Raw genomic sequence first — 16810 nt, 5'->3', positions numbered from 1 at the left:
GGTCTGTGAGATTGGTAAGCCTTGTACCGCCGCTCTCCGCTCCCGACACTGGCCTGAATAAGCTCCCTCCCCTTGTGCCGACGTCAGTTGGTCTCGCCGCTCCTCCCAGGCCTGCACTGCCGCCGCCGCTGCTGCTGTGACTTTGTTCCAGTCCTACTCAGATCCCTTCCCTCACCTCTTTTTCCAGTACATTGATGGCTGTATTGGTGCCGTTTCCTGCTCTCGCCCCAAACTTGACAATTTCATTCACTTTGCCTCCAATTTCCACCCTTCCCTCACCTTCACATGGTCCATCTCTGACTCTTCCCTTCTCTTCCTCGACTTCTCTCTCCATTTCTGGTCATAGGCTATCGACAAACATCCACTATAAGCCCACTGACTCCCACAGCTACCTGGACTACACTTCCTTCCACCTCACTTCCTGTAAGGACTCTATTCCATTCTCCCAGTTTCTCCATCTCCCTCGCATCCTTCTGTACTCGTGCTTCCGATATGTCTTCCTTTTTCCTCAACCGAGGATTCCCCTCACTGTTGTTGATATGGTCCTCGACCGTGCCCGTTCTATTTCTTGCACTTCTGCGCTCGCCCCTTCTCCTCCCTTCCAGAACCACAATAGGGTTCCCCTTGTCCTCACCTTTCACCCCACCAGCCTCCACATTCAACTGCCATTTCCGCCACCTCCAGCGTGATCCCACCACCAAATACATCTTCCCCTCCCCTTTCAACATTCCAAAATGACCACTCCCTCCGCGACACCCTGGTCCACTCCTTAATCACCCCCAACACCCCCTCCCCTTCCCACGGCATCATAGGAGATGCAACACCTGCCCTTTTGCCTCCTCCCTTTCCACTATCCAGGGCCCCAAACACTCCTTCCAGGTGAAACAGTGATTTACTTGTACTACTTCCAATTTAGTATAATGTATTCGCTGCTCACGATGCGGTCTCCTCTACATGGGGGGACTGCTTTGCGGAACCCCTCCGTTCAGTCTGTAAGCGTGACCCTAAGCTTCCGGTCGCTTGTCACTTTAATTCTCCGCTCCACTCCCACTCTGACCTCTCTGTCCTCAGCCTCTTACACTGTTCCAACAAAGCTCAACATAAGCTCGAGGAACAGCACCTCATCTTCCAATTAGGCACTTTTCAGCCTTCTGGACTCAAAATTGAGTTCAACAATTTAAGACCATCACCACTACTCCTATTTTTTCACATGGCAGCTGTTGATGATTCTGCCATTCCCATTTACACCTTTTCTGGACTCATCTTTTGTTTCTTTACTTGTTCCATTACCATCTCATTTTGCTTTGTACTCATACCTGTTGTCATTTAATCACTCCTGCCTTCCATCCTATCACAGACCTTCCCTTTTGCTCTTCCTTCCCCTCCCCTCTTTCCCTGCCCCTGCACTTGCTTAAAATCTGCTACATCTTTAACTTTTTCCAGTTCTGACGAAAGGTCATCGACCTGAAACGTTAACTCTGTTTCTCTCTCCACAGATGCTGCCTGACCTGCTGAGTATTTTCAGCATTTTTTGTTTTTATTTCTTTGTTGTTCTTATTTTGAATAAGTGAACTGATACAGCATCAACTGCTTTGCTGAGAGTTTGTTCCACATGTCCAATACTCTGGGTGGGGTGTTCCATTTTCTCTTTAGTCTTTCTACAGGCTTGCTTCGCGCCCACAGCACTAAAATAGCTCTAGGTCACTAGTTAATTTAAATAAAAACAGAAAATGCTGGAGAAACTCAGCAGGTCAGGCAGCATCTGTGAAGAGAGAAACAGAGTTAACATTTCAGGTCGATGACCTTTTGTCAGAACTGAAAAAAAGCAGGAAATGGAACAGATTTTTATGCAAGTGAAGAGGCTGGGAAAGGGGGGCGGGGATGAAAGAACAAAAGGAAAGGTCGTTGATAGGATGGAAGGCGGAAGAGATTAAGAGACTTTAAGAGATATTCAAGGCAAAAGGAGATGGTAATGGAACAGGTTAAGAAACTAAGGATGGCTCTAGATGAAGTGTAAATTGTGCTGGCAGAATGAAAGACATCTGCCATGTTGGGGAGAAGAAAAAAAGACAGACAAAAAGTGTGGAGATATATATATAAAAAAAATAGGGGCCGAGGTTATGATCTGAAATTGTTGAACTCTATGTTGGGACCAGAAGGCTGTAAAGTGCCTAATCGGAAGATGAGGTGCTGTTCCTCGAGCTTACGCTGAGCTTCCGTGGAACAATGCAAGAGGCCGAGGACGGTGAGGTCTGAGTGGGAATGGAGCGGTGAATTAAAGTGACAGGCGACCAGAAGCTCGGGGTCCCCTTTACGGACTGAACGGAGGTGTTCCGCAATGCAGTCACCCAATCTGCGTTTGGTCTCCCCAGTGTAGAGGAGACCACATCGTGAGCAGCGAATACAGTATACTAAATTGCGAGAAGTACAAGTAAATCGCTGTTTCACCTGGAAGGGGTGTTTGGGGCCCTGGACAGTGGGAAGGGGGGAGGTATAAGGGCATATGTTGCATCTCCTTCGCTTGCACGGGCAGGTGCCGGGCAAAGGGGAAGGGGTGTTGGGGGTGATAGCGGAGTAGACAAGGAGGGAGCGGTCCCTACGGAATGCTGAAAAGGGAGGTGAGGGGAAGATGCATTTGGTGGTGGGATATTTTTGTATTGAGTTAAATAGCCTGCTTGCACTTATGCCTCTCTCCAAAATAATTTATTTCTTCAATGGAAACAAATTCTGCTGAGCAAGTGTCTCATTGTAACTTAGAGAATAAAGTTCCAATTGTGTTTCCGTTGTAAAGTGCTTCTGGACATTGTCCTTTCTACTTTGGGATCTAAGTGTGATCCACCCATTAGTGATGGGATAGGAGCTAGGGACAGTATGGTAGCAGATAATACAGTAATGTTCCTTTTAGTAGAATAAACCGAGTGATAAGTGAAACAGATTATCAAAAATGATAAATTCTAGAGGTATGCTTTTGTTTATGATATTGCAGCTTTAGTTTACTTTGATTTTACTGTCACTGCTGTTCTGCTTGGCAGTTTAAAGCTTGACGGTGAAAAGGTTCACACATAGTTTGCCCTGCTTGCTTTATGTAATTTCTGAAGGGACTGACCTCTGTCTGCTTTTTCTCCTGCACATTCATTTTGCTCTAGAAAACGAAGAATGGATCTAAACCACCATGGGTATGTTTTTGGTTATTTATAATGGGGATATTTCAGAAGTATAAAGAGAGACAAATGTATGGATTCCATTCCACACCTCTCCATTGTCTCCCACAAGCACAATTATCCTTTTTTGACTTTCAGTTGAAATTGAGGAAATAATTTAAGTAGGAGACACGGTGGCATAGTGGTTAGCACTGTTGCCTCACAGCACCAGGGACCCGGGTTCAAATCCGGCCTCGGGCGACTGTCTGTGTGGAGTTTGCACATTCTCCCCGTGTTTGCGTGGGTTTCCTCCGGGTGCTCCGGTTTCCTCCCACAGTCCAAAGATGTGCGGGTTAGGTTGATTGGCTATGATAAATTGACCCTTAGTGTTAGGGGGATTAAATACGTGGGGTTATGGGGATAGGGTGGGATATGTGTTGGTGTAGGGGTTACGGGGATTGGGTGGGATATGTGTCGGTGCAGGCTCGATGGGCCGAAATGGCCTCTATCTGCACTGTGGGGTTTCTGTGATTCTGTGATTCTGAGACAGTGAAGCAAAGAAAGGTAGATGGTTTTATAACTTGACTGATTTGGGACCTGGTTACTACTGCACTCCAAATATTTGAACATGGGATCCTGGATTATCCAGACTTTTCTCTTGGTTACATTTTGACTACTTTGAATCAAAATGCATTGATTTCCTTCGATTATTTTTAAATTATGAAGAATGACTTGTAAAGCATTTCTGCAAAGAAATTGTAAAGAATTTGCATTTCTGTATGTAAGAAATGACATTTTAGTTGTATAAAATTCTTACATGGGGTCCAAAATAATTGAAAAGCATAGATCCAGTTATTTTATTAATTTTAACAAATCCTTTGATTTGAACTTAGTGGCTTTTTATAGTAATCTTTGCCAAGTTGTTTTTAAATCCACTTATTAATGGTATAGAAAGCTGTGCAGTGCCTTTGCTCTCCTCGAAAGGTAAGTAGCTTATCATATTCATGTTGACTGGTGCCTCATTTCTAATAGGATTTCTTTTTATATTTTGTAATTTTTGCCAAATATTTAATAATTAGAACAAGGCACTGGTTTCTGTCTAGTTTTGGTTACTTTTTATAATTATTAGAACATTTTTAACTGACAGCTTTGGAATTTTCCATTCTGTTTTCATCAATTTGTTTGGTGTGGCAATTAATCAGAAGGCTAGCTTTTTTTTGTGCTGTACTGTAAAGCAATGCTGTGTGCTTCATAAAGGGTTATGATTACTTAATAGAGCTTGGCTCAGTGATAGCACTCACACTTCTGAGTCAAAGTTATGGGTTCAAGCCCCACTTCAATGCTGCATTGTCTGAGGGTCTGTCTTTCAAATGAGACATTAAACCAACTCTGCCTGTTCAGATAGACATAAGATCTCATTGCGCTATTCAAAGAAGAGCAAGGGAGTTCTCCTGGTGTCTTGGTCAACATTTATCTGTTGATCAACACCACCAAGAACAGATCAACTAATCGCTTATCTAGTTTCCTGTTGTGGCACTTTGTGGTGTGAAAATTGGCTGCTATGTTTACCTACATAACACTGAGGATGTGATTGATTCTATATAAATATAAGTTTTTCTTTCATCTTTCATGCTTCACACTATAGCATTGAACCCAAGTTCAAATCTCATTTTAGACTGACATTTCTATCCAGGCTTCCCCTTAGCTGTAGAGATGCAGATCTATTCATTGGAGAATCCTGCACCCTGGTGCTTGAGATAAAGACCTACATAAGTACCAAATAACAGGGTATTCAACTTCTTCCAGGCAGAACTCTAAATGTAGTTGCATGCATTGAATCAAGCATAATTTAATAATAACCTGTAACATTAATGCAGGTCAGCAACTGCAGCAGTACTTCACCTTTTGCCTCCCACTTACTCTCTACATATCTAGGCTTTGCCTTTTATACTCACTTGCCCCTCCACAGGGCTGGGAGAAGGAATACTTTACCTTCTCACAGGATCTTTAGAACTACATCCATTGAACTGTTTCAACTGACCAAAAATAGCACTGGAAGGAAAAAAATGAAAGGGGAAACTGTTTTTTCAATGGACTTTCAAAAATTATCACTTAAACACACTCTCCACAAATGGAGTGGACTATATTCATGGTACTATAGGTTGTAAAATGGTTGAGATTTTGAGACACTTTTCTTCATTAACGTTTCTACTTTAGAGAAGGTGGCAATTCTTTTTAGTAAGGAGAATCGGCTAGTTTGGGCCAAGGACATCCACGTGGACATGATCAATGCTGCTCAGTTATTTGTAAGAGATGCCATCTGAGTTCTGTGTTTTTTTTAATTGCTCTGCTATTGATAACAGTTATCAATAGTCACTGCAACCTAGATTTTCCACTTTGGCTGCAGTTTATATCTGAATGGCTAGAGCTGAGTTTTAGACAGTCAAATGGAAGTGTCCAATTTTCCGAGGGCAGTTTATTAGCTTAGCTTCAACTGCAGATTTGGATGGATCGAAGGTAAACATTAGTGGTGGAAATGGAAAAATGTAAATGAAATTTAAAGGGAAGGGGACAATTAAAAAGAAGTTTCAAAATAGTGGGACAAACATTCTGAAAGGCACAGAAAAGCATCATAACCCATTAGCAGCGTTTGCCAAGGCAGAAGGAAGAGAGAACTAAGTGGTGAAAGAAAAGAAAACCCATTGTGTAGGTATGAGTGTAGGAAAGTGACCAAGCAGCCCAATTCAGTCATGTGGAGAGACTAGAGAAGCTGGGATTGTTCTCCTTAGAGCATAGAAGCTTAAGGGGAGATGTAATAGAGTTGTTCAAAATTATGAAGGGTTCTAATAGAGTAGATAGGGAGAAACTGTTTCCACACTGATTTTATATATTTGGCAAAAGAACCAGGGGTGGGGAGATGAGAATTTTTTTATGCAACAAGTTATCTGGAATTCACTGGATGAAAGGGTGGTGGAAGCAGATTCAGTGGTAACTTTCAAAAGGGAATTGGATATATACTTGAAAGGGAAAACATTTCAGGGCTATGGTGAAAGACTAATTGGATAGCTCTTTCAAAGAGCTGGCAAGGCACAGGGGACCGAATGGCCTTCTGTGCTGTATGATTCTATGATTATATTTACTTCCTTTTACCCTTTTAAATCTATATAAGCACCATAGCTGATTTCCCCAGCAGTTTTGGGACACCCATTTTATATGGGTTTTCTTTAGAAACAACGTCCTTTGGCCTGAACATAGATAAATACATGTAGTATGGACTCGTCATTATATAATATTTAAAATGAAGCTCCCGCCTGTTAGTGGCAGGCGCTTCTGACACCACTGGCAGTTGGTCCCCAGGAACTGGGACACGTCCCACAATGGACAAAGTTCCACTGGAATAGAATTCTTGCCCATTTTCTATGCCCAGTGGACAAGAGTGGAATTCCAGATTTCCATCTGATGATTCATGAAAGCTGATGAAAATTTATTTAGCCAAGGAAAGCAAGTGTGAGTGACTGCCTCAGGTGTATATTCATTACTTGCTGGATCAAACCTGTGCTCTCAAACTGTTGACTGGGCCATGTGGATCTGATTTGCTTTGGTTCAAACTTGCCATTTTTTTGCATGTGTTTGGATGGAATATTTTTTTTTACAATAGTTCAGATTTAATTTTTAGATTAGCGCGCCTTAAATATGGCTGATTCCACTTTTCCATTCACTTGTCTTTTTCTACTTTATATATACATCTCATTAAAGAAAGAACTTGCTGTATCGCAGTCTCACAGCATTCCAAAGTGCTTCACAGCCAACTAATAATTTTTGAAGTGCAATCACTGTTATATAGGCAAACAAAGCAGCCAATTTCTGCACTACAATGTGTTAATAATTAATAACTTTAATATAGTGTTGAGTTTCCAGTAGCGTTTAAGCATTCATGACTTTATTAAACTATTTTTAGGGGTATTAAGTGCTCATTTTATTCAGGAGTCTAAAAATGCTTACTCGTTTGTACTATGACACCTAAACCTAAATTTAACTACAGTTGCTTTGGGAATGACAGAAGTACTGCAGTTGTGAGGCTTAGCATTCCCAATTCTGAGCTACCTTCCTGATTAATGCAGTTTCAGCATTTTCATGAATATGCTTTTTTTTTGAATAAATGTTTTCAATAAAGATTTTAAGCATTGACTGTGTTATGATATTTGAAAGTATATGAGAACACAGTACTTAATGACAGAGGTTTAGAAAATGGTACATTTTCAAAGAATACTTTGTCTTTGCTTAATGTTTTGTATAAGGATAAGGTCATTTTTACAATGGCCCCTTGCGAAAGTGGCATCCTATGTGTAACTTTGTACCTTTAAACCCTTTGTAGGAAGCTCAAAGAATGCTTGAAGTTGCAGAAAGTGGGACTGTGCAGCTTCCCTTAGAAGGTGGCAACATTCTGAAGATTCCAGTAAAAAGTATTAAGTACAGGTACAGTATGAAGCTATTCATAAAATGGATGGAAATGAAAGAGATTACTTGTAAATTAATGTTACTGAGAAAGAAGCTTGATCATGACAGTCACATAGCTAAGTTTAAAAAAAAAAAGCTTTTCCCACATTAAGGATTATATTGGGAACTCCCCTGTTGCCTCAGTAGGTAAATGTACTGTCTGGTGTGTTACTGGCGCATACAAGCCAAAATGTCCCAGTTTGATACCTAGCCTATGATGAGTTATCTGCTGTCCTCCAAGGCGACAATTGGGTGCTACAATTCGCTTCAGTCCCTTCGGAGATGGTGAGGGGTTAAAAATCAACCAAGGTTCGCATTTCTATCATTAGTCAGTAACTCCTCCTGGAAAGTGCTTGTATTTGGACATCTGATGAGGACAGGATCAGGCTCGGCAATGATGCCTCCCCTCAGGTGAATAGCATATTAGCAGTTACTGCATAGGTGCATGCATGATGAATAGCTACTTGGGTGATACCGCAACTGTGCCCCAGCATGAATTTGTCCCTTCAGGATATTGGGGTGGCAGAGCATAACCTTTTTTAAAAAAAAAATTGTTTGGTATTGGCCTGGATTTTGTTGTGGTAATGACAGCGAACTGTTGGCTTTTGCCATCGTTACCCCTCTGAAACTGACCGTAACTTCATGAGTTAGCACATGCGCAGATAAACGCAGAAATCCTGAAGTTGCGGTCAGTCATTCACTGCTCCACCACAGGCTGTGCTGTGGAACTCCCCATAGCTGGTAATTGGTGCAGTCAGTTGAACTGGCACTGAAGCTTTTCTGATTTAATTACGCTGTTGAGCTTTTCTGATTTAATTACGCTGTTAAACACCCCATTAAAAGTTGAGCTGTTTTGGAATAGGTGTAACTGGGGTTTTAACTGCACATTGTTTATTTCGCTCAATATAAAATTTTTAAAAAGTGAATTGAATCAGTGCTTTTTATTTCTTGGTTTGCTGTCTGAGAGTTCTTCAGTGTGATTGGCTGATTAGACAGCTTGATGACATAACTGCTGCTCTGCGCTGGGGATACCCTTTTGACAGCGCTACAGTCAATTTAACGTCGAGGAACCTTAAGGTTTCTTCAGAGATAGCAAGATCTTTGTGGGCAGCTTTCTTCGAGGTCAGCGGTGATCGCCGTCGCCTTGCCGCTGACCGCAAATTCCTGGCCATTTAATGCTTTTCACAGGATAAATAGTGGCAGTAGCATAAAAGCATTACTTTTTGCTGCAATAAGGATTCAGGCTCAACATATTTCTAAATATTGGATGACAGCTAAATTGAACTTATCTTTTATTTTCATGTATAAATGCACTGTGAATAAGGTGTAAAACTTGGCAATGTTTTATTGAAGCGAGTGATCTTTATGCATGTAACAGTAACAACCCTTCATAGACAGTATGCAAGTAGAATTGTGTAAATCGAGAAAGAGCTTAATGGCAAGGTGAGGGAAAAATGAGGCCTTAAGATTTGGGTTAGTGGTCCTGCTTGTACAGAGCACTAACACTTGGATATGTTTGTCCTCTAGCCCAGATGATCCTTCGGTCGTAAACCTATCTGATGAAATGGCCAAAACTGCTGTGTGGAAGGCTCTTGCTATGAATGCTGAGAATGCAAAAGTTATAAAACTCAAAGCAAGGTAGCTTTTGTTTATGAGCTTAATTACTAGCCTAATGTCTGATACTAATACATGCACAGCAGTAGCTGCATTTTACAGAACTGGGCATTTGTAGTAAAAGTTAACAAAGTATTACATTAACTGTTATTATTAAAGTTGCATTCTGTATTTTAATATGCTCCACTTTCTACATGGCACTTGTTATAACTCCAGCTCTATTATAGGGCTACTATCTTGGCTGACTAATTTTTCATGTTATGTTTTGAACAAAGTTATGGAACATTCATTCGAGTATGTAGCTTGTTATAACATAACTTTCTTGACTGTCAAGGACCAAATGATAAACTATGATTTCAACAAACAACATTTTTAGCGAAGTTGTAATTTTCCTGGATCTCTTAGGTGCTACAGAATGGCACCTCCCAATACAGTAGCTCTGCTGGCATTAATTTCACAATGCTTTTTACTAATATTGCTTGTGTGTTTGCAAAATAACATTTTTAATATTAAGAAGTGATCAGGAATTGCTCTGCATACCAGAAAAAAATTATATGTAGCTTATGTGTAACATTTATGTAACAACATTTTTAAAATTGTACCTCTGATGACATTGCAGAAGTGATGTGCAGTGACTCAATTTTTTTAATATATAATTGATGTGTTGAAGCGAAAAAACATTTTTGTATTGGGTATAAAAACATTTTTGTATCGGATACTGCACTGGGGCATATAATGGAAGAATGACTAGTTAATCAGAAGCAAAAGCAATGATTTTTGAAAAATGAGGTCTTGGTTATAATGCTGCTAAATTGTTACTGTGATCTTAACGAATTGAAAATTCTAGAGTAATAAAATTCCTATCCAAATTTTCTTCACTAGACCAACGTAGAATTTGATAATATACTGAATATATATCTATGTAATAAAAAGTTAGAAATATATTTTTGTTTATGCCATTTAATGGCCCTCAACAGTTTCTGAGCTCAAACAGACAGATTCATTATGAACAAGAACATATTTGTAAAATAGACAACATGCAAAATAAGCTATGTAGCTGGACCTCGAAATTAATGGAAAAGAAAGTTGGGCCAGGTGTAAAACAGACTACCGATTTGTTATTGTCCATTTTGGGCTACTGCAGAAGACCGCTTTCACCCCCTCTTGGTTCACATCTCATTTAAATGTAAATTTAAAAGCAGCGAGAAAAATGTCAAGGCTCTAGAGCAGAGTAGAGTTTTGGGTAAAAATAAGCAGAGTGGGTTAGGAAGGGACAGAGAGTAACAAAGGTAATAAGGCATCAGGGAAAAATAGAAATAAGTCAAAGGTCTGTATCTAAATGCGCAAAGCATTTGCAACAAAATAGCGCAGATAGAAATGAACAGGTTTGATCTAATAGCCATTACGGAGACGTGGTTGCAAAGTGGCCAAGGTTGGGAACTCAATATTCCAGGATACTTAACTTTTAGAAGAGATATGGAAAAGGAAGCGGGGTAGCCCTGATAATAAAGGATGGGATAAAGACAGTAGAGAGAAAGGATCTTCGCTCCGAAAATCAAGAGGTAGAATCAGTTTGGGTGGAGCTAAGAAACAGCAAGGGGCAGAAAACATTGGTGGGAGTTATTTATAGGCCCCCAAGCAGTAATTGTAATGTAGGGCAGAGTATAAATCAGGAAATTAGAGGTGCATGTAACATGGGTAATACAGTAATTATGGGGGACTTTAATCTGCATATAGACTGGGCAAACCAAATTTGCAGTCATAGTGTGGAGGACAAATTCATGGGGTGTATGCAAGATAGTTTTCGAGATCAGTATGTTGAAGAACCAACTAGGGAACAGGCTATTTTAGATCTAGTATTGTGCAACGAGATAAGGTTAATTAATAACCTTGTAGTAAAGAGGCCTTTAGCGAAGAGTGACCATAATATGATAGAATTTTATATTGAGTTTGAAAGTGATTTAGTTAAATCCAAAACTAGGGTCTTAAATCTAAACAAAGCAAACTACGTAGGTATGAGGGGCGAGTTGGCTAAGGTAGATTGGGAAACTGCATTAAAAGGTATGACGGTAGCCAAGCAATGGCCAGCATTTAAAGAATTAATACATAATTTGCAACAAATATACATTCCTTTAAGGCACAAAAACCCCCACAGGAAAAGTGGTCCAACCGTGGCTAACAAGAGAAGTTAAAGATAGTAGTAGATCAAAGGAAGAGGCTTATATTGTTGCCAAAAAGAGTAGTAAGTCTGAGGATTGGGAGGATTTTAGAATTCAGCAAAGGCGGACCAAGAAATTGATAAAGCAAGGGAAAATAGAATATGAGAGTAAACTAGCGAGAGACCTAAAAACAGACTGTAAAAGCTTCTATACGTATGCAAAAAGGAAAAGATTAGCAAAGTAAATGTGGGTCCCTTACAGGCTGAGACTGGAGAAATTCTAATGGTGAATAAGGAAATGACAGAGAAATTAAACACATACTTTGTGTCTGTCTTCACGGAAGATGATGTAAAAAAAACTTCCCAGAAATAGTGGAGAACCAAGGGTCCAGCGAGAATGAGGAACGAAAAGAAAATAGTACTGGAAAAATTAATTGGGACTGAAAAGTCAATAAATCCCCATGACCTGATGGCCTACATCCTAGTGATTTGAAAGAGGTGGCTATAGAGATAGTGGATGCATTGGTTGTCATTTTCCAAAATTCCATAGATTCTAGAATGGTTCCCGCGGATTGGAAGGTAGCAAATGTAAGCCCACTATTTAAGAAAGGAGGAAGTGAGAAAATGGGGAACTACAGACCAGTTAGCCTGACAGTAGTAGTAAGGAAAATGCTAGAATCTATTAAGGACGTGGTAACAGGGCACTTAGAAAATATTAATAGGATTGGGCAGAGTCAACACGGATTTATGAAAGGGAAATCGTGTTTGATGAATCTTTTTTTTAGATTGTAACTCGCAGAATAGATAAGGGGGAACCAGTGGATGTGGTGTATTTGGATTTTCAGAAGGCATTCGATAAGGTGCCACTCGAGGTTATTAAACAAAATTAGGGCTCATGGGATTGGGGGTAATATACTAGCATGGATTGAGGATTGGTTAACGGACTGAAAACAGAGAGTAGAAATTTACAGCACAGAAGGAGGCAATTCGGCCCATCTTGTCCATGCCGGCTGACAAAGCTATCCAGCCTAATCCCACTTTACAGCCCTTGGTCCACAGCCTTGTAGGTTACGGCACTTCAAATGCATATCCAAGTACTTTTGAAGTGCGATGACAGTTTCTGCCTCTACCACCCTTTCAAGCAGTGAGTTTCAGACCCCCACCACCCTCTGGGTGAAAAAAATTCTCAAATCCCCTCTAAACTTCTGACCAATTACTTTAAATCTATGCCCCCTGGTTATTGACCCTTCTGCTAAGGGAAATAGGTCCTTCCTATCCACTTTATCTAGGCCCCTCATAATTTTATACACCTCAATTAGGCCTCCCCTCAGTCTCCTCTGTTCCAAAGAAAACAACCCCAACCTCTCCAATCTTTCCTCATAGCTAAAATTCTCCAATCCAGGCAACATCCTTGTAATTCTCCTCTGTACCCTCTCTAGTGCAATCACATCCTTCCTGTAATGTGACCAGAACTGCATGCAATACTCTAGCTGAGGCCTAACTAGTGTTTTATACAGTTCAAGCATAACCTCCCTGCTCTTATATTCTATGCCTTGGCTAATAAAGGTGTGGAGAGGCCGGAGTTGGACTGGGGTGGACAAATGTAAGAAGTCACACAACACCAGGTTATAGTCCAACAGCTTTATTTGAAATCACAAGCTTTCGGAGCTCTGCTCCTTCGTCAGGTGAAGTGGAGAAATGCATAAAGACACAGCCTATATAGTCAGAGAATCATGTCAGATGTTTACAGGTAATGTTTCCAACTGCCATTTATCACACCTCGGTAGAGAGATAACACAGCAATCAAAGGTGTGAATGGTGTCCAAACAGGTCAGTCAGGAAAACATTACATCAAAGAACAATGAGGTGGGGTCACAAGGGGTCAAATATTGCAGATGCTGGGGTCTGTATGAAAAACAAAAAAACAGACCAAAAAACATTTTTTTTGCTGGAAATCACAGCAGGTCCGGCCGCATCTGTGTAGAGAGAACAAGCCAATGTCGACTCGAGTCTGGATGACCCTGCGTCAGGTGGGGTTACATGTAGTGTGACATGAACCCAAGATCTCGGTTGAGGCCGTCCTCATGGGTGCGGAACTTGGCTATCAGTTTCTGCTCATCGGTGAGACCATGCAGACACTGCGACAACGGATGAACGGACACCGCGCAACAATCACCAGGCAGGAGTGTTCCCTCCCAGTCGGGGAACACTTCAGCAGTCAAGGACATTCAGCCTCCGATCTTCGGGTAAGCATTCTCCAAGGCGGCCTTCAAGACACACGACAACGCAAAATCGTCGAGCAGAAACTGATAGCCAAGTTCCGCACCCATGAGGACGGCCTCAACCGAGATCTTGGGTTCATGTCACGCTACATGTAACCCCACCTGACGCAGGGTCATCCAGACTCGAGTCGACATTGGCTTGTTCTCTCTACACAGATGCGGCCGGACCTGCTGTGATTTCCAGCAAAAAAAATGTTTTTTGTCTTTTTTTGTTTTTCATACAGACCCCAGCATCTGCAATATTTGACCCCTTGTGACCCCACCTCATTGTTCTTTGATGTAATGTTTTCCTGACTGACCTGTTTGGACACCATTCACACCTTTGATTGCTGTGATTATCTCTCTGCCGAGGTGTGATAAATGGCAGTTGGAAACATTACCTGTAAACATCTGACATGATTCTCTGACTATATAAGCTGTGTCTTTATGCATTTCTCCACTTCACCCGACGAAGGAGCAGCGCTCCGAAAGCTTGTGATTTCAAATAAAGCTGTTGGACTATAACCTGGCGTTGTGTGACTTCTTACATTCGGCTAATAAAGGCAAATATCCCGTATGCCTTCTTAACCACCTTATCTGTCCTGCTACCTTCAGGGATCTGTGGATATGCACTCCAAGGTCCCTCTGCACTTATCAGTGTCCTATTTATTGTGTATTCCCATGCCTAGTTAGCCCTCCCCAAATGCATTACCTCGCACTTGTCCGGATTGAATTCCATTTGCCACTGTTCTGCCCACCTGACCAGTCCATTGATATCTTCCTGCAGTCTGCAGCTTTCTTCTTCATTAACTACCGCACGGCCAATTTTTGTATTGTCTGCAAACTTCTTAATCATTCCCCCTACATTCAAGTCCAAATCATTGATATATATGTCAAAAAGCAATCCTCGACCAACCGCCCGGGTAAATGCCACGCCAGACAGTAACTACAATCACACACTTTGGGGACTCAGTACTTCCAAAATATGGACTGTGATAAAAATGATAACTTCCGGGAAGTTATGTCATCACTTCCTGTGAACTATGAACTATGAACTGTGTTCATACCTCACTTCCTGTCATATGTCACTTCCTGTTGGACTGGTATAAATACTGGTCTGTTCAGTATTGTAAGAGGCTTCTACCAGAGGCATGGTAAAGACCTCTCTTGTGTATATAGTGTGTTTATAAGTTACTTAAAGCTTACTTTAAAGTTACTTGATGGTAAGTCTCCTTTTTCTTACATCAATTTAAGTAACTTAGTATTTACACTGACAAATACTAGACCTTCAGACAAACTCGGAAGTTAAGGATCCAGGGAACCACCCATCATGGAGAAAATCCTTAGACCTATTCGTCTGGACTTGGACCCGAATACACCAGCAGCTGGCAGGGTATGGAAGCATTGGTATCGTACTTTTGAGAATTTTCTGGATGAATGTAAAGCGGATGCTCCTGCTAAATTGAAGATACTTGTCAATTATGTGACCCCAAAAGTGTTCGAATATGTTGATGAATGGGATAATTACGAAGAGGTGATTCGGGCACTTAAGAAACTGTATGCGAAGACCCCAAATGAGGTCTATGCTAGACATCTACTGGCCACAGCCCGACAAGGGCCAGGGGAATCAATTGACGAATTCCTGCAAGAACTTCGCAGGCTCAGCGTAGATTGTAACTTTCAGGCAGCCTCAGCTGAGCTGTACCGCCAAGAAATGATTCGTGATGCTTTCATCTGCGGGATTGCCTCTCCATTTATACGCCAGCGTCTACTAGAAAGTAAAACACTTGAGCTACAAAAAGCTTTTGACCTAGCTTGTTCACTGGATTTGGCAAAGAGAAATGCAGACCTCTATCAGCTGCCCAGATCTCGATCTGCTGCTGTAGCTGCAACCAGACAATTCAAGCGGTCTCAGCTGAACCCTATCATGGGGGAATCTAATTCTGATAATTCTGATGAAGAAGAGGAGGACGACCCCACTTTAGCAGCCTCTTGGCAATCTAGGAAGGAATGCTTCTTTTGTGGAGATGCTTTTCACCCTAGGAAAACCTGCCCTGCTCGCAATGCAATCTGCAGTTATTGCGGGAAAAAAGGACACTTTGCTAAAGTTTGCCTATCAAGGGCCTCTACGAGGGCCAATCCAGCTAAGGCCTACCGAACTGCCCCAATTAGGGCCTATCAAGATGCTCCAGCTAGGACCTATCAAGCTTCCTCTCGAGCTCTCTCCCGAAGAAGCACACCGAGAGTTTTAGCCACTCTCTGTGCAACGACACCAATTACAGCTGCTTGCCCACAGAACCTGTCTCATGCAGCCACAAAAATTTCAATTAAAGGGCATACCTTAGATGCCTTAATTGACTCAGGAAGTACTGATAGTTTCATTAAGGAACAGATTGTTGCGAAATTGAAACTACATGTCTTCCCATCGGACCAGGCAATTGCGATGGCCCAGTCATCACTTAATACCAGAATCTCCGGCTTTTGTGTTGTTGATATGACACTTCATGGTCGTATGTATCCCTCCACCCGACTTTCGGTGCTCAAGGACTTATGTAGTGATCTCCTCTTAGGGCTGGACTTCCAAAAACAGCATAAGAAACTCACCATTGAGCTTGGTGGATCCAAACCCGGACTTACTATTTCTAATATACCGTCTAAATTACCATTTTGTGCATTATCAGCAGCTTCACTTGATGAACCCTCATTATTTGCCAGTATTCCGCCTCAATGCCAACCGATAATAACGAAATCGCGGCGCTTTAATCAGGAAGACCAATCTTTTATTGCGGCTGAAATCTCTCGACTTCTAGCAGAGGATATCATTGAACCATGTTCGTCGCCCTGGCGGGCTCAAGTCGTCATTGTCAAGAACCCTCTAAAACCTCACAAACGGCGACTATGCATCGATTATTCGCAAACCATCAATCAATATACCGACTTGGACGCCTACCCATTGCCACGCATTGATGATATGGTTAATAAACTGGCCGAATACAAAGTGTTCTCAACTTACGATTTAAAAAGTGCCTATCATCAGTTACCCTTGAAGGTCTCAGATAAGCAGTACACAGCCTTTGAGGCTAATGGACGGCTGTACCAATTTCGTCGCCTCCCATTCGGGGTTACTAATGGAGCGGCTG

At 41.5% G+C, this 16810-nt stretch overlaps 1 protein-coding gene across 11 annotated transcripts in view; it reads left to right on the top strand.

Moving 5' to 3' along the window:
• LOC147117517 (sodium bicarbonate cotransporter 3-like) overlaps positions 1–16810 on the top strand; it is a 288206-nt gene that overhangs the window by 262743 nt on the left and 8653 nt on the right. For 6 of the 11 annotated variants that reach the window (XM_085988558.1, XM_085988561.1, XM_085988560.1 and 3 more), the window contains 3 exons: positions 3147–3176; positions 7516–7616; positions 9165–9275. In XM_085988558.1, coding sequence (XP_085844684.1) covers positions 3147–3176; positions 7516–7616; positions 9165–9275 — 242 coding nt within the window. The remainder of the gene's footprint in view (positions 1–3146; positions 3177–7515; positions 7617–9164; positions 9276–16810) is intronic. The other 5 variants (XM_085988562.1, XM_085988566.1, XM_085988564.1 and 2 more) reach the window with 1 other exon arrangement.

This window comes from Somniosus microcephalus, chromosome 5 (genome assembly GCF_052327205.1).
Source record: "Somniosus microcephalus isolate GS21.2 chromosome 5, FLI_Smic_1.0, whole genome shotgun sequence".
Taxonomy (NCBI): Eukaryota; Metazoa; Chordata; class Chondrichthyes; order Squaliformes; family Somniosidae; genus Somniosus; species Somniosus microcephalus.
This window is presented reverse-complemented; position numbering and strand designations above follow the sequence as displayed.